Source organism: Cololabis saira, chromosome 4, assembly GCF_033807715.1.
Source record: "Cololabis saira isolate AMF1-May2022 chromosome 4, fColSai1.1, whole genome shotgun sequence".
In the NCBI taxonomy this organism is placed as follows: Eukaryota; Metazoa; Chordata; class Actinopteri; order Beloniformes; family Belonidae; genus Cololabis; species Cololabis saira.
Window position 1 is genome coordinate 1580479 of NC_084590.1, and position 25117 is coordinate 1605595.

Consider the following 25117-nt stretch of genomic DNA (forward strand, 5'->3'; position numbering starts at 1 on the left):
ATTGAAAGTACATTTACCTCAAAGACCTCGGCCACTCTCTAAATGCACGAATACAAGAAGCTCGGACCGCCGACTTCACAAACTTAATCACTACCTCAAACAGAAACCCCAAAATTCTATTTGACACAATAAATATCAGTCTCTCCGCCGACTTCTACAACACCTTGTCTCTCCACGGACGATTGTAACAGGTTTCTAGCATTCTTTGTGGATAAAGTAAAGGACATTAGATCTAGTATCCTCACTGTGACTCGCCAGCTTCACTCAAACTCCTCTCTATTCTCTACCGTCCTGGAAAACCTTCCAACCCATAAACTCTCATGATCTGATGGATTTGATCATGAAAATGAAACTGTCCTCCAGCCCTCTGGATGTACTACCACCCTCCCTTTTTCTAAAAGTCTTGCCAACCATTGGCCCCGCTGTGACAGCCGTTGTAAACTCCTCCCCATCTGCAGTCCCCTCTTATCTTAAACAACCATCCAGCCCAGATTAAAGAAACTCTGATCTGCCAATCAACTATAGGCCTATATCTAAACTCCCCTTCTTGTCAGAAATCTTAGGAAAAGGTAAAGCCAACCAACTCATTTCTGCATTAGAAAGGCACAATATTTTTGACAAGTTCCAGTCGAGATTTGGAAAGAGGCACTCTACTGAAACTGCTCTGTTGAAGGTTTAAATGACATTTGAACGTCTACTGATGCAGGTGACTGCACTGTGCTGGTCCTGCTTGACCCCAGCTCTGCCCTTGATACGGTTGACCACCATATCCTGATCAAACGCCTCCGTGACAGTGCTGGCATATCAGGCATAGCCCTAGACTGGATAACATCTTACCTCTCTGACAGAAGCTTCTCACTTTCAAATGGAGACCTTTCATCAGACTCCTCTCCTGTACTGGGGTGTCCCGCAAGGTTTGGTTTTGGGGCCACTTTTATTTTCTCTCTACCTGCTACCCCTGGTACATATCATAAACATTTACAACATCCCCTATCTTTTATATGCCGACGTCATCCAACTACATTTTTCTGTTAAGCCAGGTGAAGTTACAAAGCTATCCATACTCCAAGATTGTATTGGTGCAATAAGAAACTATTTGCAGCTGAACGACAGCAACACTGAGGTTCTGGTTATTGCTCCAGATAAGATCACTCCACTAGTTCTTCAGAGCATCGGCACCCTTTCCACTGCTGCTCACTCCAACCTGCACAACCTGGGGGTAATATTTGACCAATCACTATCATTTGACTGCCACGTTAAACAGCTGACCAGAACTTGCTTCTTTCACTTACATAACATCAGCGAACTGAGATCCATAGTTTCTGCCGCTGAAAGTTGAAATGCTCATACATGCTTTCATTCCATCCCGGATCGACTACTGCAATGCACTTTTCACTGCACTCAGTTCTTCTGCTCTGTATCACCTACAGTTGGTCCAAAATGCTGCCGCAAGACAACTCACCAGGTCAACATATCACTCCCATACTTGAATCCCTCCACTGGCTCCTGGATTCATTTAGAATCCAGTTTAAAATCCTCCCCGTCCCCCACAGAGCACTGCATGGTCAGGCCCCCTCATATACAGTAACTGACCTACTGGAACTGAACTCACCAGCTCGCCCCTCAGATCAAACATGCAGAACTTACTGGCCGTCCCTCGCACCCGCCGTGAGACTCGTGGTGACCGAGCTTTCAAGGTTATGGCCGCTAAACTTTGGAATGCTTTGCCTGCAACTTTTAGATCTATTGAGTCTGTGAGCTCTTTTAAAAGCCAACTAAAAACCTACCTTTTTAAACATGCTTTTATGTAAACTACCTTGTTTTAAGTTATTTTTAAGTTATTTTTTTTCTTTTCTATCATGTATTCTGTGTATTTTATGGCTCTAAACTGTTTTTATTCTGTAAAGCACTTTGTGACAAATGTCTGTGAAAAGCGCTATATAAATAAACTTACTTACTTGCTTACATTCAGATACATGTGATATTGATATCAACACACCAGTTACCAAGAGCTTCTGCTCCTAATATCAATGTGCTGTAAGCAAACACGGCAATTTCCACTGACAACTTTTTGCATACCGTCTTGTGTACTCTGAGCTCTATTCAGCACCATCAGCAGTATTTCCTAGGGTGAAAGTTGACATCCGGCAGCAGCACGTAATCTGGTGTTGGCCTGTGAAAAGGCCTTGCATGAAACATTTCACTTTGCCAAGCAAAACTGTTCATTCCGTTCATTTACCAGAGCGCCATTTTATGGAATTTTCACCCTTGTTTTTAGATATTACGGCCAAATCTCACGACAACACCACTGTGACGTGTATATATGACTACTATTTCTATAACCATTTTTATGAAACAAGCAAGTTATAATTTAGTGTGTATATATTACGTGTGTTATCAACATAGAAAGGAGAGCTAAGGTGCGTTTGTCGTCAAAACAATAGTAGGTGGTGTTCAGGCTATACGTTTCCACAAAAGGAAAGGATCATCCCATTGTGACAAAAGCCCCAAATTTGTGAAGCTGAAGTGAAAAGGTAAACAACTCTTCCTATTGAGATGGAATATTATATATACATACATACTCTCATGCGGCAGAAGGGAAAGGACTCGGATACAAGATTCCGCACAGTGACAAAACTATAATCCTTTAATACAGTCCAGGGTCGGGACACTGGAAGACAAAGAACAAAGACTGGACTGCTCGGCACGAGGGACGAAGAGGAACTGGCAAAGGGAAGCTGCATGTGGTGAGTTAATAAATACATACAAGCAATGAGACACAGGTGGATTAAGGTGTGGCACACTGTGAGAAAGTGAGCAACCCCTCCTCTTCTCACCATCACCTCAGTGGCGGCCTTTGGCATCAGGGGGCCCGTTTCAATATTTAATATGGGGCCCTATTTATTACTATATTTGCCAGCTATGTGTCCTGCGTCCGTGACGCATTATAAGCTGAAAGAACGCAGTAAACGCATCCATGCGCGTTTACAGCGTTGGTGTTATTATGCCGCGTTCCATTTGCCTCGGAAATCGGAACTAGGAACTGGGAATAGCAGCCATCTTGGAATGGTAACTCGGGGGTGGTGAAGCTTCTCCCACTTTCCCAGTAAGAAATCCCACTTCGAGGGGCGTTCCAGTTGAAAATTCCGACTGGGAACTGGGAAATTCCGACTTCCGAGGACAAATGGAACGCGGCATTAGAGTGGGCGGCAGCCGCTGCTGTAGTTGGTGCAGATGCTGGACCAAAGAAAGAGCTCACTTTCGGAAGACTACTGTTACCTTTCTTAATTTCCAATCCTATCTCCGAACCGTAGTTGGGAGAGCTGGTATTTAAATACGGTTTCTGGCTTGTTGCTGGTAACCGGCGGTTGTCTAGGAGTCCGGGGAAAGTGAAAGAAAAAAGGACGGAGGAAAAATACTGTCCGTGCAACGTTGCACATTTATTACAAACTTGTAAAGAGCAAACAAAACACGTGAGGGCCGACAACTGAAAGCTAACGGAGGACACACTGAAAAGTAAGTGAACACGTGTACCGGTCTTCCACACGCGCACACCTGCATCTCCCTCTCTCTCCTCCGCTGCACCCACTACGTCTCACACACACACCCGAACACAGACACCGTCTTAAAGGGGACCGGGCTGGCTGGTAACACTACTCACAGCTTTCTTTTTTATATCTGATAATTTTCGCTTTTAAGCACCACTCTGGTATGTTCGTTTCATTTGTCTTGGATGTTAGCTGGTTAGTTTAATGGTGGGTAGTGATTTATTATTGTGTCTTCCTTGCGCATTTATTTTTTTGTCAGTCAGTTGGGGGCCCCCTGGTGGCCGGGGCCCGATTCAACTGAAACGGTTGAAACATAGGTAAGGCCGCCTATGCATCACCTGACTTTTTTTTAATGTGTGTGTCAGAGTGGAGGATTGGGCGTGGTCTGCGGGGGAGCAGCACACAGGTGTGCCTGGTTCTGCTGATTGTGGCACACCTGTGTCCAATCAACCTGTCCACCCTGCCAGGGTTTATAAACAGCAGCTGCATACCAGAAGAGGGGTCTGCCGAATAGAGGTAACTTGTTGACAGGCTATGCCCCATGTGCCATTTTTTTAGAATAGTGATTTTGCCCTCCGCCTGTATGTCTGTGTTTTTTTTTACATAAAATAAAAAGCCTTATTTTTTTGGCATTCTACGCTCTGCAAGGTTTTTTTTACACCTCATCACCCAGGTCCAGTTTTGCCTTGTCCCCTTGTACGTGGGGAGGCCGCTCTGGTTCCTCCCTCTCTCTCTCTCTCTCGCTCTCTCTCTCTCTCTCTCTCGAAGTACATCTACTTCGTTACACTACTTAAGTAGTTTTTTTTGAGGATTTGTACTTTACTTGCGTTTTGTTTTTAATCAGGACTTTTACTTCACTACATTTAAAAGTTAAAAAAATATACTTTTACTTCATTACTTTGACATTTGCCACCTTGTTACTCATTACCAATCAAAGAATTATATTTTGCAAGAAAGAGTTTACTTTTGGTGTTGTATTCTAAATCACATTTCATTCACCTGAAAGGGAAATAAAAAAAAAACAAGGGAAGGATCATTTTTGGTCGTGTTGCTTCTTTACATGCATACTATAAAATACTTGTACTTTTACTTTTGATACTTGAGTATATTTTTTCACAAGATACTTTTGATACTTAAGTACATATAATGTGAGCTACTTTAAGACTTTTACTCAAGTCATACATACATACATACATACATACATACATACATACATACATACATACATACATACATACGCTTATTACAAATTAATTTATTAAGTTGGTTTAATTAGAAATCGAGTTAAGATGGGGAAAAGATTTTAATGTAAAATACTTTTTGTGCTGGTGCTGCTAAAATATTTAGTCGTGTACTGGTGCTACCTGTAGAAAAATTTAGAATGCAGCCCGACTTATCCATCCATCCATCTATCCATCCTTCCATCCATCTATCCATCCTTCCATCCATCCATCCATCTATCCATCCTTCCATCCATCTATCCATCTTTCCATCCATCTATCTCTAACTGACGACTGCAGAAAGGTCTTTACCTTACAACAACTGAGCTTTGCTGTGTGTGTGTTTGGGTGTATTGAAAGTGGCCTCAGAGAATAAATAAGGATCTATGACGACGTCACCAAAGACACTTTAATCCCAAGTTGGAGAAGGCCGACCAGGGACGCCTCTCAACCACGGGTCATGTGAGGGGCTTCTGATTAGAACACTTTTTATTCATGTATATTCATTTCCCATGTTGAGTTTCCAACAGCTACATGTTTATATGCCTACAGTCGGAGAGAAAAACTAGTAGTATTAAAGTATATTTGTGATTTTAAATTAAAAGTACAGTACATTACTCCAGAAATAGAGAAAGTGTGTTGAGAAACCTCTTATCACTGAGACTGAGTGGTTGGCAGACAGAGGAACGACAGCGCAGCAGGATAAATGATGTTCATATTGATCTCCGATGCTCTTTTACAGCCATGTCATGTCAGTTTAGCACCTTGGCAACACTTGCTTTAGAAGTACGTCAATACTGAACTCTAGCCCTCATCTGACAACAGGAGGACGACTGAAAGAGAGGGAGGGAGGGAGGACAAACGGCTTCATCAAGAACCCAAAGACTTAACATCGTACAATCAGTACTGGAGGTGAGGGGTGAGAGGGGATGGCTTCCCCCCCTGAAATAAAAACGGTCCAAATCATCCCCCCTGAAATAAAAACGGTCCAAATCATCCCCCCCTGAAATAAAAACGGTCCAAATCATCCCCCCTGAAATAAAAACGGTCCAAATCATCCCCCCTGTAAAACTGCCATCCCCCCTTTCCATCCCTTGTGTAATTTCATCAATGAATGTGGTTTTACTGCTATTTCAACATTTAAAGTCATCACCAGAAAAATAACAAAAATAACACCAGAATTAAAGCTGCAAGCAGCGATGAACGGGCCCTCGCACTCACGGCCATCGCCCCCATAAGCATATCAGAAAAGACACCACCCACGACTCTCTATGTCACACCATCCAAAGGTTATAGCAGAAAATAGGGACAACCAATCAGAAGTCTCTTGTAAATAAGAAATTTGTTCTTAAATTGCTTGCCTGGTTAAATAAAGGTTAAATAAATAAATAAAAGAAGGGGCGGGACTAATTCAGGCCAATGAAGGTCAAGGACTCAATACAGAGTCCGATGACACCACCCACGACTCTGTCAAACCATTCAAAAGTTATGGCAGAGAAAAGTTTTCTAGGGGGCTGTTGAGCCGTTAGGCCACGCCCATTAATGCAAACCATGAAATATCAAATTTATCGCCAGGCCTGGTTTGGTGCAAAATTTGGTGACTTTTGGAGAACTATCAAATATGGACCAATCAGATGAAGGGGGGGGCACGCGTTTTGGCATCTAGCATTGCCACGGTAACGCTTTTGAAAGAGAAAAGTAATGCGCGTAGTCGCAGGATGGAGACGCACATTTTGATGTATAACACACCTGGGGGCACATTACCGTTTGGGCTCTGAAGCGGCTGAAGGAATGGCATAAATTTCGCCAAAATGACACAATTCAAAATGGCCGACTTCCTGTTCAGTTTCGGCCATGACGCCAAGAGACTTTTCTTTAAGTTGTGACATGATACAGGTGTGTACCAGTTTTCGTGCATGTACGTCAAACCGTATTGTGGGGCTTGATACACAAAGTTTTCTAGGGGGCGCTGTGGAGCCATTAGGCCACGCCCATTAATGCAAACCATTAAATATCAAATTTGGTGCAAAATTTGGTGACTTTTGGGGCACGTTTTGGGGGAAAAAGGCCCTCATTTCGTCGGCAAAAGAAAAAAAAAAAAAAAGATTCCTGCAGATACAACAGGGCCTTCACTGTCAGTGCTCGGGCCCTAATTAAACAGTTTACGGGTACTGATGAGGATGTTCCCCAGTCTGAAAACCTGTCACTCCACTTTATCTGGAGTAAACAGCTTTAAAACTAAAAGTCGACATACCAAAATGAGTAAGAAAGGCTTAAAACTAAGTCGCATGTGAAAATTTAAGCAGGGAAAAGAAATTAATGTGTTCCATACCGATCACAGGAGCAAGCGACGAGGACGCTGAGCAGGTTGTAGATGATGAAGGTGAAGATGACGGCCGTGATGGTGCCGCGGGGGATGGAGTAGCTGGGATTCTTCAGGTCGCCTGGCGGAACAGACGGGTTCATTTTCACGTCCTCTCACGGACGATGGGACTGGGCGAGCGTCCCTCACCTACCTGACATGTTGGAGCCCGCCATGATGCCCGTGCAGCCGTTGAACATCACAGCAAACACAGAGGCGAAGGTCATCATGGTTCCCGTGGTGTAATCAGTTGTGTAGTTGGCTGCAGACAGATACGACACACCGGTCACTTTCCTGGGGATTTTATCAACATCATTAATTCATCTTATTTTATAAACAGGAAGTTTAATTTGCTTTGTTTGCCAACAGATTTAATCTCATCAAAGAGCATTTCTATTGTATCACCAACCCAGTCTCAAAATTAAGGGAGATATATCTATATTCGATACATAAATCCAAGTATATATTAAACAATATATATATACATACACATATATATATACATATATATATATATATACACACACACACATATATATATATATATATATTTCTTTTTTATCCCAATTTTTTACCCATTATATCGCCCAGTGCTCCTACCCTAACCCTCTACCCTAACCCTCTACCCTAACCCTCTACCAACCCCAGGAGGCCCCACACTCAGGTCTCCTCCTTAACTCAGGTCTCCTCCTTAACCTGTTCCTGCACTTGTAAAAGTCGCCCAAAACGCCTATCCAAGTTTTACCCAAAGTAAATGGAAAGTTGTTCTTGAACCGTTTGAAGTTCATGGATGGTTCTGGTCTCTTTTGAAAGGTAACACTCTGAAGTTCTTCCCCCAACTGTCAGAATCACTGTAACTGCTACTATTATTCAGTAATCTCAGTTTGAACACACTGAAATAGAAGGTTTTTATTTTGTAACCAGATCTGCAGATGAATCTGTGACTTATTGGTTTTAAAACACACTGAGACACAGCCTGAAGCCTTATCTAGTGCAAGTTCAAATTATAACAATACCACAAAAAATGAGTATTTTACACATGTTTTTGTAAGACTATGTCTTAGAAAAAGTTTTATTATAACAATTATGTCCCATGGGCATAACTTTTGAACCGTTAAATTTACCACGTACATATATATATCGTTGTGTTCAGCATTTCATTTGCTCTACAATTGCACCATCTTCTGGGCGAATGCTGCAATTGCGTAGGTTTTTTCACATGACAAAAGCCGGACGTGCTCGTCCCGCCCCAACACAGACGCTCATTCGCTATGAGGGGACAGGAAGCTCCTGATTGGCCGGATGACCTGTCAATCAATGTAGAGCATACACTCCATTTTAGCATCGCGCTCTCCCGTCTAACATGCAGGACGGAGGAGTTACAGATGTGTAAACAAATAATAACATGTGCTTCTCCGACGACAGTGGAGATGAAGAGGCTGTTTGTGGATATTTACTGGTATAATAATATATTTTGGACTAAATACTTTACTGGATAGGATCTAATAGACCTTTGGTTTGTACAAGATTTGTAAGATTTGTAAATGACCTAGTTTTGTACATTTTGGAGTGAGTGTGCACCGGATATGGGCTGGACGGGGCGAGGGCTGGACGGGGCGAGGGCTGGACGGGGCGAGGGCTGGACGGGGCGAGGGCTGGACGGGGCGAGGGCGAGCCTCCGCATAAGAACGGGTTAACCTGAGGAGTGAGCAGGCCGCTTCTTTCCACCAGAGAGGGTGGGGCTTCTCTGGCCGGAATAACGTGATCCTTCCACGCACTACGTCCGGCCAGATCAACCCCCCCATGTGTTGCCCCGGCTGGCCAGAGGGGGCAGTGTGGCGCCCCAACTGCTGCATGTTTTTGTGAGGGTAGAGAACATTAGCTACCAATGGAACACGGGGAGAACATGCAAACTCCACACAGAAAGATCCTTTCTCCAACCCCACCCAGGGTGTGGGTTGAGGGTTCCAACCCCACCCAGGGTGTGGGTTGAGGGTTCCAACCCCACCCAGGGTGTGGGTTGAGGGTTCCAACCCCACCCAGGGTGTGGGTTGAGGGTTCCAACCCCACCCAGGGTGTGGGTTGAGGGTTCCAACCCCACCCAGGGTGTGGGTTCAACCCCATCCAGGGTGCTGAAGTCACGGGGGAACTAACACGCACTTCAGTGCCCACAGCGTCCCCGGTGGGAATCGAACCCAGGACCTTCTTGCTGTGAGACGGCTGCCTTCCATTGCCAAACCAAAATTGGTATTGTAACTAGAATATTGATATCGAATCGTATCGGAAAATGTTACAGACTTGGGACCTAGTGTATGGGAATGGTATCGGGAGGTCAGTGATGATACCCAGCTCTACCCAGAATGCATCTGTAAACGGTCCAGTTTCACAGCAGGGAGGTCTAAGGGACCCCCCCCCCCCCCCTCGGTTCTGGTCACTTGTGACTACATAGCAAACTTCTGGAAGGCTTTCATGTTCACATCGGAAATATATAGAAATGGAACGGAAAATTGCAAACGGAGTGCACTGACAAAATACTTCTCAGTTTAAGGGATGAGCCACGTTTTAATTCCTAAAATATGAGTTGAGTTATACCTTGATGCCTAAAACTAATTTCCCTAGTGGACATTAAATACATGCACAGCGTATAAAAACACATACAATCAACACATACAGACAGCAACAGATATCAGACTCAATACCACGGTAAAATTAGTGAGAAACCAAGCAGCAGTGAACGACATTGCACATCCCCTATAGGCAAAAATAGCATCTAACCTGGAACCTCATTTCATTATTTGGTAGAGTATGAAAAGAGCAAGAACAAAGAATAAAAACAAGCTATTTCCTCATTAGCAGCATATTTAGTAAGGACAGGGAGGTGGGGAGAAAAGAGAGCTTGTAACGATTGCTCTTCCATTTACTGGCTCTGAAGCGTTTCCTGGACGGCAGGAGCTCGTAGATATGGGAGGGGTCTGGAAGGAACTGCTGGCCAGAACTACTGCCCTCTACTCATAGATAGATGAAGATGTGGATCGCTGCTGTGCCCAGTTATCTTCATTGCCACTTTGATTAAGCTGTTGATTTTGTTCTCGAGCTGAACAGAAAGTGCACCGTACCACGCTGCCGTACTGTACCTAATTAGACTGCCCAGTACAGCATTAGTGACTGTGTTTCCAGCATCAATAACCCTTTTAAAACCTCAATATTGGCAATAACCCAAATTTGCACGTCCATGTAAACACCAATAACCCCTTTGAATAACCCGAATTTGCTCATATTGGGGTTTTTAAAAACCCCAATATGACCCCTGGGTTACTCCTTTTAAAACCTGAATATTGGGTCATGTAAACGCCAAACGGAATATCCCCATCAAACGGAACATGAATTTGTTTTCTGCACATGCTCTGTTCACAAGGAATCCTGGGGCCTCATGTACTAAGAGTGCGTGGATTTCAACGTGAAACCGTGCGTAGAATTTACACGAACGCAAAAATTCCGATGTACAAAGCCCTGCGTACACCCAAATCCACGCAGGTTTCTCTGTACATCCCAATCAGCGTGGATTTGAGCGCACATGCGGGAGCACAACACTCCGCCCTGTCTCCTCCCTCAAATAGTTTGAATATGATAATGAAGATAATTGTCCATTAAAAACCGCTCATCCTAACAAGAAATGTGCAAAAACAGGCAAAACATATTTAAAAAAAAAAAACATCGGCTCTGAGCTGGAATACATTTATTTGGGGGCATTTCTTCCGATTTCAGCTGCATATGGGTAATACTGTTCTTTGCGTTCCGTGAAGAGTGTTGGTTTTATAATGATCGTACGAGTTTGTGACAGCGGTCACGCCATCTCCGCTTCGGAGAGGCAGTCGCGCTATCTGCGCTTGGAAATCAATTGCCCGTCTACAGCGTGTTGTACGGTAAAGCGTGTGGACGGCTTCAAAACGGCTAGTATTATTATTTTCATGTCTTAAAATAGTTTTTGTAGTTTTACTAAAGTCTAACAACATGATTAAAAAAAAAAGCAAAACCAATCGCCCATTCAGAATCCCATATAGGCAGATTTTAAATATTCATTAAAAAAACAAATCAAATTGTTTTCAGGAAACTGCACCATATTCTTGTTCAGCATGTCCTCAGTCCTCACTCAGGTACCTCTGACATCATTTTCAAGTTCTTTTACTCTAGCATTTTCCAATAATTACATGCTAAAATCATACCCAATACACAGGTATATAGGCCGATTTCAAAAATTAATTACTATTAGTATTATATTGGGTATGAATTTAGCATGTAATTATTAGAAAATGCTAGAGTAAAAGAACTTGAAAATGATGTCAGAGGTACCTGAGGACTGAGGACATGCTGAACAAGAATATGGTGCAGTTTCCTGAAAACAATTTGATTTGTTTTTTTAATGAATATTTAAAATCTGCCTATATGGGATTCTGAATGGGCGATTGGTTTTGCTTTTTTTTTTTTAAATCATGTTGTTAGACTTTAATAAAACTACAAAAAGAAATGACATATGTATCTATTTCAAGACATGAAAATATTAATACTAGCCGTTTTGAAGCCGTCCACACGCTTTACCGTACAACGCGCTGTAGACGGGCAATTGATTTCCAAGCGCAGATAGGGCGACTGCGCCTCTCCGAAGCGGAGATGGCGTGACCGCAGTGGTTTGAATGTTTATGAGCAGCGTCAGTGCATCAATGCACCCTGCTTTTCTTGTTTGAAATTTAAGAACCGACACCAGAACTTAAATTGGTGGATGAAAAACGGCTCCTCGTTCTGTTTTATTGTCACGCGTATTATATACTGACGGATTAAGACCAATATACACGTTTATTGAGTCTTACACATTGTGGATGTCCGCGATCACCTCTCTCATAAGTATAACAATGTGAACAACATGAACTTATATTTAAAACATGAAGCATCACGATCTGATTCCTCTGCTGCAGAAATAAAGACAACTTGTGCAAACGGGATTATCGAGGTGCAAACGTGAGAAATAAAGAGCAAGATTGCTTAAACTCGGAGTGTTGCATCCGCAGGAAGAGAGACCGGTCTAGATCCCGGTCCATCACCGGGGAAACAGTGTCAGGAGTCCTGCAGCACTTGCAGCCGACTCCATATCAGACTCTGAAAGTTGCCTAAACATTCAATAAAAACTTTATTAATTCATTGGATCCTGGACCACCAGATCAGTCTGGTCCCTGAGGACTCGCTCCTGATCCTGCATCAGCAGGTTCCTCTAACGGAGCCAAAGCTCCATCGGGATTTGCAGGTTCCATCGTTGAGCTCCTTTAGTTGTTTGTTGAGATCTTGTGGTTGATTGTGAGATTGTTGCAGCTCCACTCTTGTGTAATTTATCTGGTGATGTGGGGACTGTCATGTCCTTCTCGTGGTCGTGAACTTGTTGACGTTACGTTTCCCTCATATTCTGCACTTCACTGCATCACCAGTGAGTGTCGCCAATGGACAAAACCTCTGAAAAGTGCGTGAACCAGCCTTAATCTGTGAGTGAAGGACCGCAGCTTTCTACGTTCACGTCATTCTTTGTACATCCGACTGTGAGCGTTGAAAGTGGCGTACGCACTCTTAGTACATAAGGCCCCTGGTCTTTTGAGTCCAGGAAGTTCTTATAAACACGGAGAAACCAAGACCAGGAGGAGACTAATCACTTCATAAATGTAATGAAGGATATGAACATTTCTGCATTTGTAGACGGTAGAAAGTACCGGGATAGAAGATTTACAAGAAGGTGAGAGAAAAGTTGCGCAAAGCAGCATTTGTTTTGAATTTGGATACAGGAAGAAGAAGTGGAAATGACGGGAATTGCGTCATGATGTTCTCCGTGCGTCGCTGGTTTGATCCAGATATCCCAAATGATTAATTACCATGTAAACAGAATATTCCCAATGTTTCAGTAACCGGAATATTAGCAATAACCCCAATTTTGACTGCATGTAAAGGTAGTCAGTCTAAGCTTGCGAAGAAAGTGCAGTCTCTGTGCTAGTTTGCTGCATAAGTAATCAACATCTATGTTCCATGTCAGCAAGTTATCTATTTTGACTCCCAAGTACTTATAAGACTTTACCTGCTCGATGGTTCGACCCCCCAATAGCTACAGCTACATGGTCAGTGACTTTTTTGGGGTCAAAAATAATTTCCTTAGTCTTAAGAGTATTTAAAAGGAACCCTGGTTATTAAGACTTGTAGTCCCTAATTAGCCACAATTGTTCTCTTATACTAAAATATGTTGTTAGAAACACATAAAATAATCTAATTGCTTTAAAAATCTACAATGTTTATCACATATTTTGACCTGCGGGAGGCGCCATGTTTTACCTCCGCAATGCATTCTGGGGGCGATGACGTAGAGCGGTGGCTCTGGGAAGATAAGCCGCGTTAGTTTAACTGGGACAGGTATCTAAAACATAGATGAGCAGCACTCTCCCGGCCGTGGAGGCTGACGAGGGAGCCCATAAGACGTCTCGGTTCAGGCAAAATGGCTGAAAGTTGCCGTGTGCTGTAATGCACGGGAGATCAAAGTCGTTCACATCTTATCAGTGCATTAAACTGTATATAATGCAGCGGCGCCGCCAGCCGGAATCCTGTACGCACTGTGCGTACAGGCGACTGGCCCGGGAGTTTGACGAAACGGGAGGCGCAGACCGCTTCAAATAGGCAAGAACATCATTATTTAATTTAATGACTATTCTGATAATTTTGGTGGAGCCACATCTGGCTGGGATTTTTATTGCGCCGTCACCTTAATGTTTAGCTGTGTTTTCATCTGTTTCTGGTGCGCAGTCACCTGTTTAGCTGTGTTTTCATCTGTTTCTGGTGCGCCGTCACCTTAATGTTTAGCTGTGTTTTCATCTGTTTCTGATGCGTTGACACCATAATGTTTGTTTGCATCTGTGTTTCTGGTGCGCATAATAATGTCACCATATCTGTAGTGCGCCGTGCGCACGTTATCCAATTTGTCACTGCAAAGTTTTGTTTGAGGAAAAAAGATCTTTGAAATACTTATTGAACTCTGAATAGCCAACCAACCTATCCTCTCCCTAATGGATAGTCTAATATTCAGGCCGAGTGAGAGCCTGAAATTAGCCGTATAGAGCAGTGGACGGACTGTTTCTGTGCCTATTACGAAATTGAATCCTGGCGGCGCCACTGTCCTAATGATTTATAAAGCCTAGGACAGCGGTGGATGCTAATAATCTCCAAAATTATTGATATTGGAATACATTTTATCACACAATAGTTTACCGTGAACAACTGCTGACAAAAACACAGCTCTTCACAGCAAACACTCTCCTCCTCTGTAGCATCGAGACGCAGTTGCTGCACAGACACCATTGATTTTGTCCAACTCTCGCCTCATCCCGTCTTTCTTGGTCTTCATTTGGCTCATTTTGAGATGGGTTTTCAATGTTGTCCTCCTCCTCGACCTTGCGCTCGGGTTCAAATTGAAATGGCTGAACAGATGACATGTTTATCCTCTGGATTATCTGGTTGAACAGTCACAACAGTGTACGGGGCCAGCAGGTGCCACCGTGTGACGTCACTGCCCAGAGTGCATTGCGGTGTAAACAACAATGGCGACCTACGAGTTAAATTATATTTTCAAATTTTATAAAAACGAAGATATCAAAAAGGTTTTTTATATCACATTGTTATAATTGATACCAACATTCATCTTTTAAGACCTACATGTCTTAATAGCCAGGGTTCCCTTTAAGATCAAGTGATTACTCTCACACCAGTCCACAAAAGATGTGATATCTTGGAGATACACAGAAGGGCCGTCGTCGGCACACAACAGACTCATGTAGCATAACGACCAGAGAGCTCGTCCATCATCACGCCGGTGGGCGGATCTCGGGATGATGCAGATTGTTAGGTTCAAACCCTTAACATTCGTAACACCGCACTTTATGGACACAAAAGAGACACAGTACAAGTATCTTTTTGACTTGCGCAAGGAGAGCAGCTGAGAGGTGTACAGAGACGTGTATTAGGGCTGGGCGATATATCGAGATTTTAATATATATCGATATATTTTCAAACGCGATATGGTACGAGACAATATCATTTATATCGATTTAAAAAAATATATTTTTTTTTATGATTTTGATATAGCTTATTTTGTGACAAATTGACTTGCATGTTTCATTTGAGATTTGCACAAATGTTTTGTTATTTGCCCAACTGTCAACCTCAGTGGAAAAGTCTGCCTGTTACTGTCTACATTGTATTAATTGCACAGTGTATTTAAATTTAATTGTTATGCAGGAAAGGGATATTTGTTTTATTTTATTCAAAAAGCATTTTTATTCTATATATGCAGGCAGTTTATTTTTATTTAATTTGTTTTATACATTTTGATATTGTGCAGACCTCTGTTAAAGGAGCATGAGGCTCCTTTTAAGAAATTAGACTCTCTAGCGCCACCCTTCGCCACGACGGCCGTCGGGGGTACTGGAGCCAACGGCGAAGCCGGCACGGGAGAACGGGGAGAACGTACATGCAGCGTCATGTGACGTCACATCCGCAGGACAGCGCGGGGAAAGCGGCCCCAGCCTTGCAGCACATTTTGCAGCACACAGCCTGTTCAAGGCAACGGACAGATATACTAGAGGGCTCATTCTTTTTGGTTTGGAACGCTTCATCTGACATTATTACTAGAAAAATTAAAACGTATACAATTTTTTTTCATAAATCCAGCCTCAAGCTCCTTTAATAAAAGGTACCTGTGTGACATTTGGCACGAGGCTTTGTATTAAAACTGACTGTTTTTTTTAAGGGTTTGCCTCAGAAAAAAATGATGCTAACAGAGAAGCTAACAGAGATGGTAACAGAGATGCTATGCTATAATGCTTTGGGGGAAACCCCAATTATGGCACAGAAAAAATATCGATATATATCGAGTATCGCCATTCAGCTAGAAAATATCGAGATATGACTTTTGGTCCATATGGCCCAGCCCTGTACAATCTCAAACTTACTCTAACTCATCTCTGCTGCTTCCTCTCTGCTGCTTCCTTTGCCGTCTAACTTTGTTACATACCTGACTGCGCCCCTAAAGGCCGGGGAAGGGGAGTGGTCGCAGTCAGTGGACAGGTAGAGATGGTTCTTGTTTTGGTTCGTTGTAACAAGAAGTTACCTCTTCTCTGCAGAGTTCTGCTCTATGCTGATGAACAGGAAACATCTTGTGCAGCACTCTTAATCACTTAACACAACACTCTTTATCAGTGTGTGTCAGAGGCGTAAGCAATAGTTGCACCGTCATATATTCCTTCAATAGCGAGCATGATAACTTATCTACAATAATTCCAACACGGATACTGAGCCACAGCTGTCAAAACAGCAGGGACGATTATCATGTGCGGGTGCTATGACTGACGGTTTAACTTCCACCAACTCACTTTTTAACACCTTTTCCACTTCCCCCTAAAGCCGGGCATACACTGTGCGATATTTTAAATCGTATGAGACTGCCCCATCTCAAACTGCACGACTAGATCACGGAGTTCAAAAGTTCAGAGCCCACGATTTATGGTCTCACACTGTACGAGCCGATGCTCGGATGCGACCCGTCTGCTCACACTATACGATCATAATCCTCCCGTCTGCTCACACTATACGATCATAATCCTCACGTCTGCTCACACTATACGATCATAATCCTCACGTCTGCTCACACTATAAGATCATAATCCTCACGTCTGCTCACACTATACGATCATAATCCTCACGTCTGCTCACACTATACGATCATAATCCTCCCGTCTGCTCACACTATACGATCATAATCCTCCCATCTGCTCACACTATACGATCATAATCCTCCGTCTGCTCACACTATACGATCATAATCCTCACGTCTGCTCACACTATACGATCATAATCCTCACGTCTGCTCACACTATAAGATCATAATCCTCACGTCTGCTCACACTATACGATCATAATCCTCACGTCTGCTCACACTATACGATCATAATCCTCACGTCTGCTCACACTATACGATCATAATCCTCCCGTCGGACCTCTGTTACTGGAACTCGAGGCCGGTTTTGGGGCACGGGTAGGCTGTTCCAACCCAAACGTGCGTCCTGCCCACCCGATCAAAGGTTATGGGATCCTTTATTTTTTTATAATTATATATATATTAAAAAAATCCCCAAATATCTGTACCGTTTCTGATTGGGTGGGCACTGCGCATCATTTTTTGACACAACAAAGAACGCATACCGCAAAAGTTGTGTCTCGGCGGAGGAACCCGGCGTCCCAGTAAAATGAGAAGAGAAAAAAGAGTTGTTCCCAACAGCAGATAGCGCACACACTAAAGGCTGATTTATGGTTCTGCGTTACACCAACGCAGAGCCTACGGCCCAGGGTACGCGGCGACCCGCCCCGTACGTGGAAATGCGGTCTTTTTTTGCTATTAAAACATGATTTGTAATGTGAATTTGCAACACTTAAACTGCAAATAATAGTTTCTTGACGTGACATCAGAGATTGTGCATGCTCTCTGCGAAAGGATGAGGTAAATCGGGTCGTAGCTGCTTCAACTGTGTGATTCCTTCACGAGGAGCGAGCAGGATTTCAAACATGCTTGATTTTCTTGGGACCTCACGATTTGTGATCGGGAGCTCGTCGTGAGGTGTTAATCTCTCGTCGTTACTCCACGTATACTGCACGAGGCACGACCAACGATTGGGTCAAAATCGGGCCCGATCAAAAAAAAGTCGCACGACTGGAAAATCGGCTCAAAACTAGCCGATAATCGCACAGTGTATGCCCGGCTTAAGTAAATTAACAAATAATTCAACAAAAATTATTCTATCAATAAAGCTGCTTAATGGACTGAAACTGAAATACATGCCCTTTGCTCCGGGAACCCAGTTTGAATCTAAACATGTGCGTTTCCACTTTCTCTGTTAAGTATTCACACCACTCATTGGCCACGGTTACATGATGTTTTTTTAATTCGGAATTAATTATTCTGAATTAAATCATTCCGAATTAAACTATTTTCCTTCGAGTTTACATGGAAATATTTCCATCCATCCATTATCTATACCTGCTTTATCCTTTGCAGGGTCACGGGGTCTGCTGGAGACTATCCCAGCTCATTTCAGGTGAGAGGCAGGGGTTACACCCTGGACAGGTCACCAGTCCATCACAGGGACACATATAAACACACAAACCATGCACACTCACACTCACACCTACGGGCAATTTAGAATCACCAATTAACCTAACATGCATGTTTTTGGACTGTGGGAGGAAGCCGGAGTACCCGGAGAGAACCCACGCAAGTTTACATGGAAATAGTAATTCTGAATTGAGGTTTACATGGAAAACACGTTTGATGGTCTTTCTCCAATTCCTCTCCAGGTCTGGGGGTTGGGAAGGTTCTGATTGGATAGGGGGGGGGACCGGAAGTTAAACTACCGGAAGAAAAACTAACTTAGCTGCTACAACTTTGAAAAGCTCACAATTTTGATGTTTCCTGTTTCCATCTGTTCTTTTAATTATTTCTATTTTCTATTAGGGGACATATTATGGCATTTAATGTATATTTTAAACAGGCCTTGAATGTCTTAAAAAACAATCTAAAGCTTGTTTTTTCTACATAAATCAGAAATCCAGCCTGTGGGCCCTGTCACTAGTTTTACCGCTTCTAACCTCATTTTCTGTGCTCCATTCTAAGGGAAGGGGGGGGTATGATGATGAGGCTCTGTGCTGATTGGCTCCCTGAATGACGTGTAGCAGGGGAGGAGCATAAACCTCGCTCCGCCAGAGCAGCCCGAGCCTGTAAATTATCACAACACTGAATTTTCACAAATGGAAACTTTATTGTTAAAAAAATAAAATATGAGTTGTATATAAATAACATTTATGCACTATTTCAGCCGGATCTGCCCGGCGGATGCTGAACGCTGGCCCCTCCGGGGCCAATCGCCCGTCACCGGTGATCAAACCAACAGATTTCGCTGCAAATCTCGGAGGGTGAAGCTGGTCCAGCCTGGGACGGACCCCAGAAATCCCTGCTCCTAACGCGGCTGGGAACCTGGACAATTTAGTCGGAAACCCCGCTTTGGGAACCAGGAAGTAGGCTGGAGCCGCGCGCATCACCGCGGCTTCAACCAGGGAATCTGACCGGTTCCGACCGGCCGGGACCGCAGGAACCGGCCTGGACTGGTAGCAGGGACTCCCGGGGACCGACCAGCGCAATTTCAACCGGATCTGCCCGGCGGATGCTGCGCCGCGGATGCTGCGCCACGGGCGCTGAAACCCCACGGCGAGCGCACAGATCGGCTCCGGAGCGCATCCGCGGCGCATCGCCCGTTACCGGGGATCAAACCGACAGATTTGGCTGAAAATCTCGGAGGGTGAAGCTGGTCCGACCTGGGACGGACCCCCAAGGACCCAGCTCCCAAACCACCCGGGAACCTGGATGATTTAACCCGGATCCGCGGCGCCACGATCCGGGTCCGACTGGCTGAAGGAAGCACCGCTCCAGCCTGCGTACAGAGCTGGTTGTGGGCGTGGTTTCAGCAGCAGAGGCTGAACCTATGGAAATGAGCGCCTATGGTGACGTCACCATAGGCGCAGATTCAGAATGGCTCAAAAAAAAGGTCACGTGACACTGGGGGAGTCTGTAAGGCGGGGGTCAGAGACCTTGCAGAATTTCATGGTATTTTGTCTCCCCTGTGCTGGCAGGGTGAGGGGAGACCACTTTATATATGTTAAAACAAGAAAAAACTTGTTTTTCATAATAGGTCCCCTTTAAATAAATGGTCTCTGCTCTTGACCAGCGTTTACTGCTGCTGCATCTTGAAACTTTGTTTGGAAAACCAGCCCAGCGCGGAATATAAGTGTCATGGAGACAGACGGGCGAGGGAACGAGCAGAAAGAAAGACCGGAATTAATTTAAAGAGGAATGAGTCGCTGCGTCCGAAGTCCCATACTTCCACCCTAATGAGTAGCAAAATGAGTGTGCAAGATTTTTTAGTGCGTCCGAAACATTAGTACGTACTCAATAGTATGTACTATCCATACTCATTCTGGAGAAATGTATTAGTGTGGATTGATGGACACTAGCCGAGCAGAAACTTCCCACAATGCAATGCAGCGGTGTTTGGTTGCTAAGTGATACGTATATGTCATAAGTATAATATTAAGTATAATAATATTATTATATAATATTAATATTATAATACCGAAATAAATATATTTTCATTCATATTTTCATTCATTCATTCGTATATAATAATATTATATAATGTCATCTTTTGTGGGCCAGAATAAACGGGAAAGAGAGGAGCGGTGCTGCTACTGCTGCTGTGACAGGTTACCATGGTAACACCCCCCCTCCCCCATGGCAGGAAGTGCCGTGTGCGCTCTCAATAGTACGTAATTAATGCACACTACTGATATTTACTCAAAAGTCAGCCGAACTTAAGTATACTTTTTAGTATATACTTTTTAGTATGGCATTTCGGACGCACCCAGTGTAAACATGATCGTGGAATTATTCTATTCGGATTTAAAATCGGAATAAACCAGCCACTTACTTCGGAATTAAGTTTAATTCAGAATGGCCATTTTCATTCAGAATTAGGTGTTTACATGGTCATTTTTACTCATTTTAAATCTGATTTAATTTTAATTCTGAATTAAAGAGGAATTAAACTTCCCATGTAAATGCACTCAATCTGGTGGAGTTAGTTTAACTCGACGGGTTAAACATAGTTTAACTCGACGGGTTAAACTATGTATTTACAGCATTCTTTGACAATTATGCAAAACCTTTGTTTTTTGGTATTAGACAACTTTCACTTATTCATGTCTTATTAACAGCAGAGAGTTCAGTAATCATGTGCTCAACTCTAAATCCCAGCTGAGGTAGTGGGGCACTTGCTCCGTTTATCATGGACATTCAACTCCAGGGAACATGCACGAGATCTGATTAAAAGATTAATCAAAAGTCGCCCTCTCCAGCGTAGGGAAAGCTTGTGCTCTCGTTCCCCAGATTAATGTACAGGAAGCTGCTGAGAGATCACGCGCAGCAGCGTTTAATGCTGCTCCTGCTGACGTCAGCTGGGCTCAGAAAGGACTGCGTAAAATGTGATACTTGTGACTCCAAGCCGGTCCCCTATCATTTGGAAACATGAAGGAAATAAACAAGAGACGCAGAAATATAAAAAAAAAAAGTGAGGAACAGTTTTACACAACAGGATTCACGGCTCAATTAAAAATATGGGAATAAAAATCTTGCTGCCAGATACTCTGGTGTAATTATTGCCGTTTTAAACTTTTTTCTAATAATACATAACAGCAGTCTTTAAATCAGGTGATCATATGGCTATTAGTAATTACAGACCTATTTGTATTCTTCCGGCAGTATCCAAAATTGCAGAAAAATTGATTTCTGACCAGATAACATCATATTTGAATGCTACTTCCTTCTCACTGCATCCTATGCAATTTGGATTTGGAAGACATCATTCTACAGAAACTGCTAATTGTTTTCTTCTGGAAAATATTAAAGCTAAATTGGACTAGGGAGGTGTAGTGGGCGCCGTCTTCCTTGATTTAAAGAAAGCCTTTGACATAGTCGATCATGAGGTTTTAATTACCAAGTTGTCAAAGTTTAATTTTTCCACCAGATGTAATTAAACGGATAAAATCATATTTAACAGATAGAAAGCAAAGTGTTCACATTGACAAAACTTCACAAATGGTTGATAATAATATTGGTGTACCTCAGGGTTCAACTCTGGGTCCTTTGTTATTTAGTCTGTATATTAATGACCAACCTGAAGTTTGTCCACCTACGGTAACAGATTTACGCTGAGCGTAAGCCGGCATGGGAGAACGGGGAGAACGTGCATGCAGCATCATGTGACGTCACATCCACAGGACAGCGCGGGGAAAGCGGCCCCAGCCTTGCAGCACATTTTGCAGCACACAGCCTGTTCAAGGCAACGGACAGATATACTAGAGGACTCACTCTTTTTGGTTTGGAACGCTTCATCTGACATTATTACTAGAAAAATTAAAACATATACAATTTTTTTTCATAAATCCAGCCTCAAGCTCCTTTAAAAAAGTTGTGAATAGAATTAAATTTAATCCGACAAATTTTAAACACATGAGGAATAATCTAACAACTGAGGCTGCAAAGTTAAACATCAACGCCATGAACTACTGTCTTACCAGCTGGTCCAGACAGGTAGGAACGCATTACAATCAGTGGAAAAACTCTAGAAGCAGGCTTTAAAAAGTCTAATTTATATCATCATTGTAATATTTTAACTACCGTAATGACCCGAATATAGGACGGTGGTTTTTTTTCGTTAAAAATAATGTCAAAAACAACAGCTCTGTTGTTTTTGGGGATAGTTAGCGGTAGCTTAGCTCAGACTTTGATTTGGGTCGATTACTGCTCGTGTTTTGGTCGGCTCCGTGTCGGTTTTGTCGGTTGTGTTTTGTTTGTGGTTTTTGTTGCAGATTTCCAGTGATTGACGTGAGGCCTCCGTGTGTTCTTGTTTCCTGGATTGGCAGTGGATGTCGTCACAGCTGAGTCGGAGTTATGATGCTAATTTTAAGATAATGGTAGTCAATGCAGCAGAGACGTTAAACAACTGTCAGGCAGCCAAGAAATATGGGCTAACGGAGTGTAACGTCCGAAGATGGCGCGCCATAAAAGACCGTCTGAAAAATGCTAACAGCCAGAGAAAAGCTTATCGTGGTCCTCAAAGCGGCCGCTTCCACGAGATTGACAAAGAGTGTGTGAGTTTGTTATTGAAAAACATAACGAAGGCATGCCCATTACCAGAGCCATCATACAGATCAGCGGTCTGCAACCCAAAATGTTTTAGAACCGTATTGGACCAAAAACACAAAAAACAAATATGTCTGGAGCCGCAAAAAATGAAGTCTTGTATAAGCTTTAGAATGAAGGCAAATGGCGAAAGGCGAAATGTCGAGAAAAAAGTCGAAATGTCGAGGAAATAGTCGAAATGTCGAGATTAATGTTGAAGTACAATTTCAAGAAAAAAGTCGAAACGTCAAGAAAAAAGTCGAAATGTCGAGATTAAAAAGGAAAGGACAATGGAAAAAAAATGGAAAAAAAAGAAAAAAAAAAGGAAAAACAGAAAAAAAGAGAAAATAAAGAGGAAAAAAAAGAAAAAAAAGGAAAAAACGTCAAACATTTTTGAAAAAGCTCCAGGAGCCACTAGGGCCGCGCTAAAGAGCCGCATGCGGCTCTAGAGCCACGAGTTGCCGAGCCCTGATCCAGATGAAGGCCTTGGAAATTGCCAAACAGTTAAACATTCCCACCACAGAGTTTAAAGCCAGCATGGGCTGGTGTAGAAGGATGATGCGCTGTAACGGCCTGGCATTACGGCGCAGAACCAGCCTTGCCCAGCACCTGCCCTCAGACTTTGGTGAGAAGCTGCTGTCTTTTCAGCGCTATGTGATTGGTCTAAGGAAAAAACACTCCTACCCCCTGGATCAGATTGGCAATGCCGACCAAACCCCCGTGTTTTGACATGCCCACACCTGTGATCGTGCACAAAAAAGGTGAGAAGTCTATTATTGTGAAGACAACAGGAAATGAAAAGTCGCGTCACTGTCATGCTGGCGTGGCTGGCAGACGGGACAAAGCTGCCCCCGTATGTGATTTTAAAACGCAAAACTGTGCCGAAAGAGGCGATGCCTGCTGGCATTGTCGTGCGTGCCCAGGAAAAGGGCTGGATGGACACTGAACTTGTGGTGGACTGGTTGAAAGTGGTGTGGGGAGCACGGCGCGGGGCTCTCAGAAAAAAGAGAAACATGCTGGTCTTGGATGCCTTACGCGGACACCCGACTGATTCTGTCAAAACTCAGGTGAGGAAGATGAACGGCGACCTAGTCATCACACCAGGGGGGATGACAAGCCAACTACAGGTGTTGGATGTGGTGGTTAACCAGCCATTTAAGGATAATCTACACAGAGTGGCTCCTGTCCAGTGATCACGCACTCACACCGTCTGGAAAAATTAAAAAGCCCGCTGTACGTCGGCTTTGCGAATGGATCCTCCAGGCATGGGATGCAGTTTCACCTGAGAGCATCATCAGGGGATTTAAAAAATGCTGCATATCCAATGCATTGGACGGCAGCGAGGATGAGGTTCTGTGGGAGGAGACAGTGGGACCGCAGCATGACAGTGGCACCGGGAGGGACATCATGTACACTGATATCGCATGAGCCAAGTTGGGACAGTTTGCATTCTACTTGGACTGTTGCAATACCATTCTACATTAAATCTGTTTTTATTGTAGTGGTCTTTATTTTAATACTGTTCAATTTAGTATTGTTTACTTGCACATCTGTTTTATTGCAATATTGTGTTTTCTATTAAGCTGCTTGAAAAGTTGACCTCACTGTGATAGTTAATGAATGATGAATTAGCAGTTTTTACATTCTAAAATGCTAAGTGAGTTGTTTGTTCACACTTAGGAATTGCATTTAACATACAGTATAACTTGTTTTAAAGGTTTTGAAAACATGGTTGTATTTATAGCCAAAAAAAGAAAGAGTCAATTCTTCTTCTTCTTTCAATGATTTTCTAATAATTTCAATAAAAAATGGTTTCTTTAAAAAAAAACAATATTTGGTTATGAAAGAGTCTTTTTCTGAAGATAAGTCTTGAAAAGAGGGGGGTCGTCTTATATTCGGGTCAATACGGTAAATATGTTTTTTTAAACTGGGGAAATATGAATAAGTTTGCAGATATTTTATTGTATTTAAAATCCTTCATGGTCTGGCGCCCCCTCCACTCAATGAGTTTATTAACCAAAACCCAAACTCCTCTAGCAGAGCTGCAACAGAGGAGATTGTAAAACTGCACATAGAAAAAGAGCCTTTGGCTCCCCCCGTCCCGTTCCTATGGAGCAGCTCGTACCTG

The 25117-nt window shown here is 43.1% G+C and overlaps 1 protein-coding gene across 1 annotated transcript in view; it reads right to left on the minus strand.

The window, feature by feature from the left end:
• Nucleotides 1-25117, minus strand: part of zgc:153039 (uncharacterized protein LOC767698 homolog) — a 155004-nt gene that overhangs the window by 112589 nt on the left and 17298 nt on the right. The window contains exons 5-6 of the mRNA XM_061718648.1: nt 7285-7392; nt 7101-7212 (exon numbers count right to left, since the gene is read on the minus strand). Of these exons, the coding sequence (XP_061574632.1) occupies nt 7101-7212; nt 7285-7392 (220 nt within the window). The remainder of the gene's footprint in view (nt 1-7100; nt 7213-7284; nt 7393-25117) is intronic.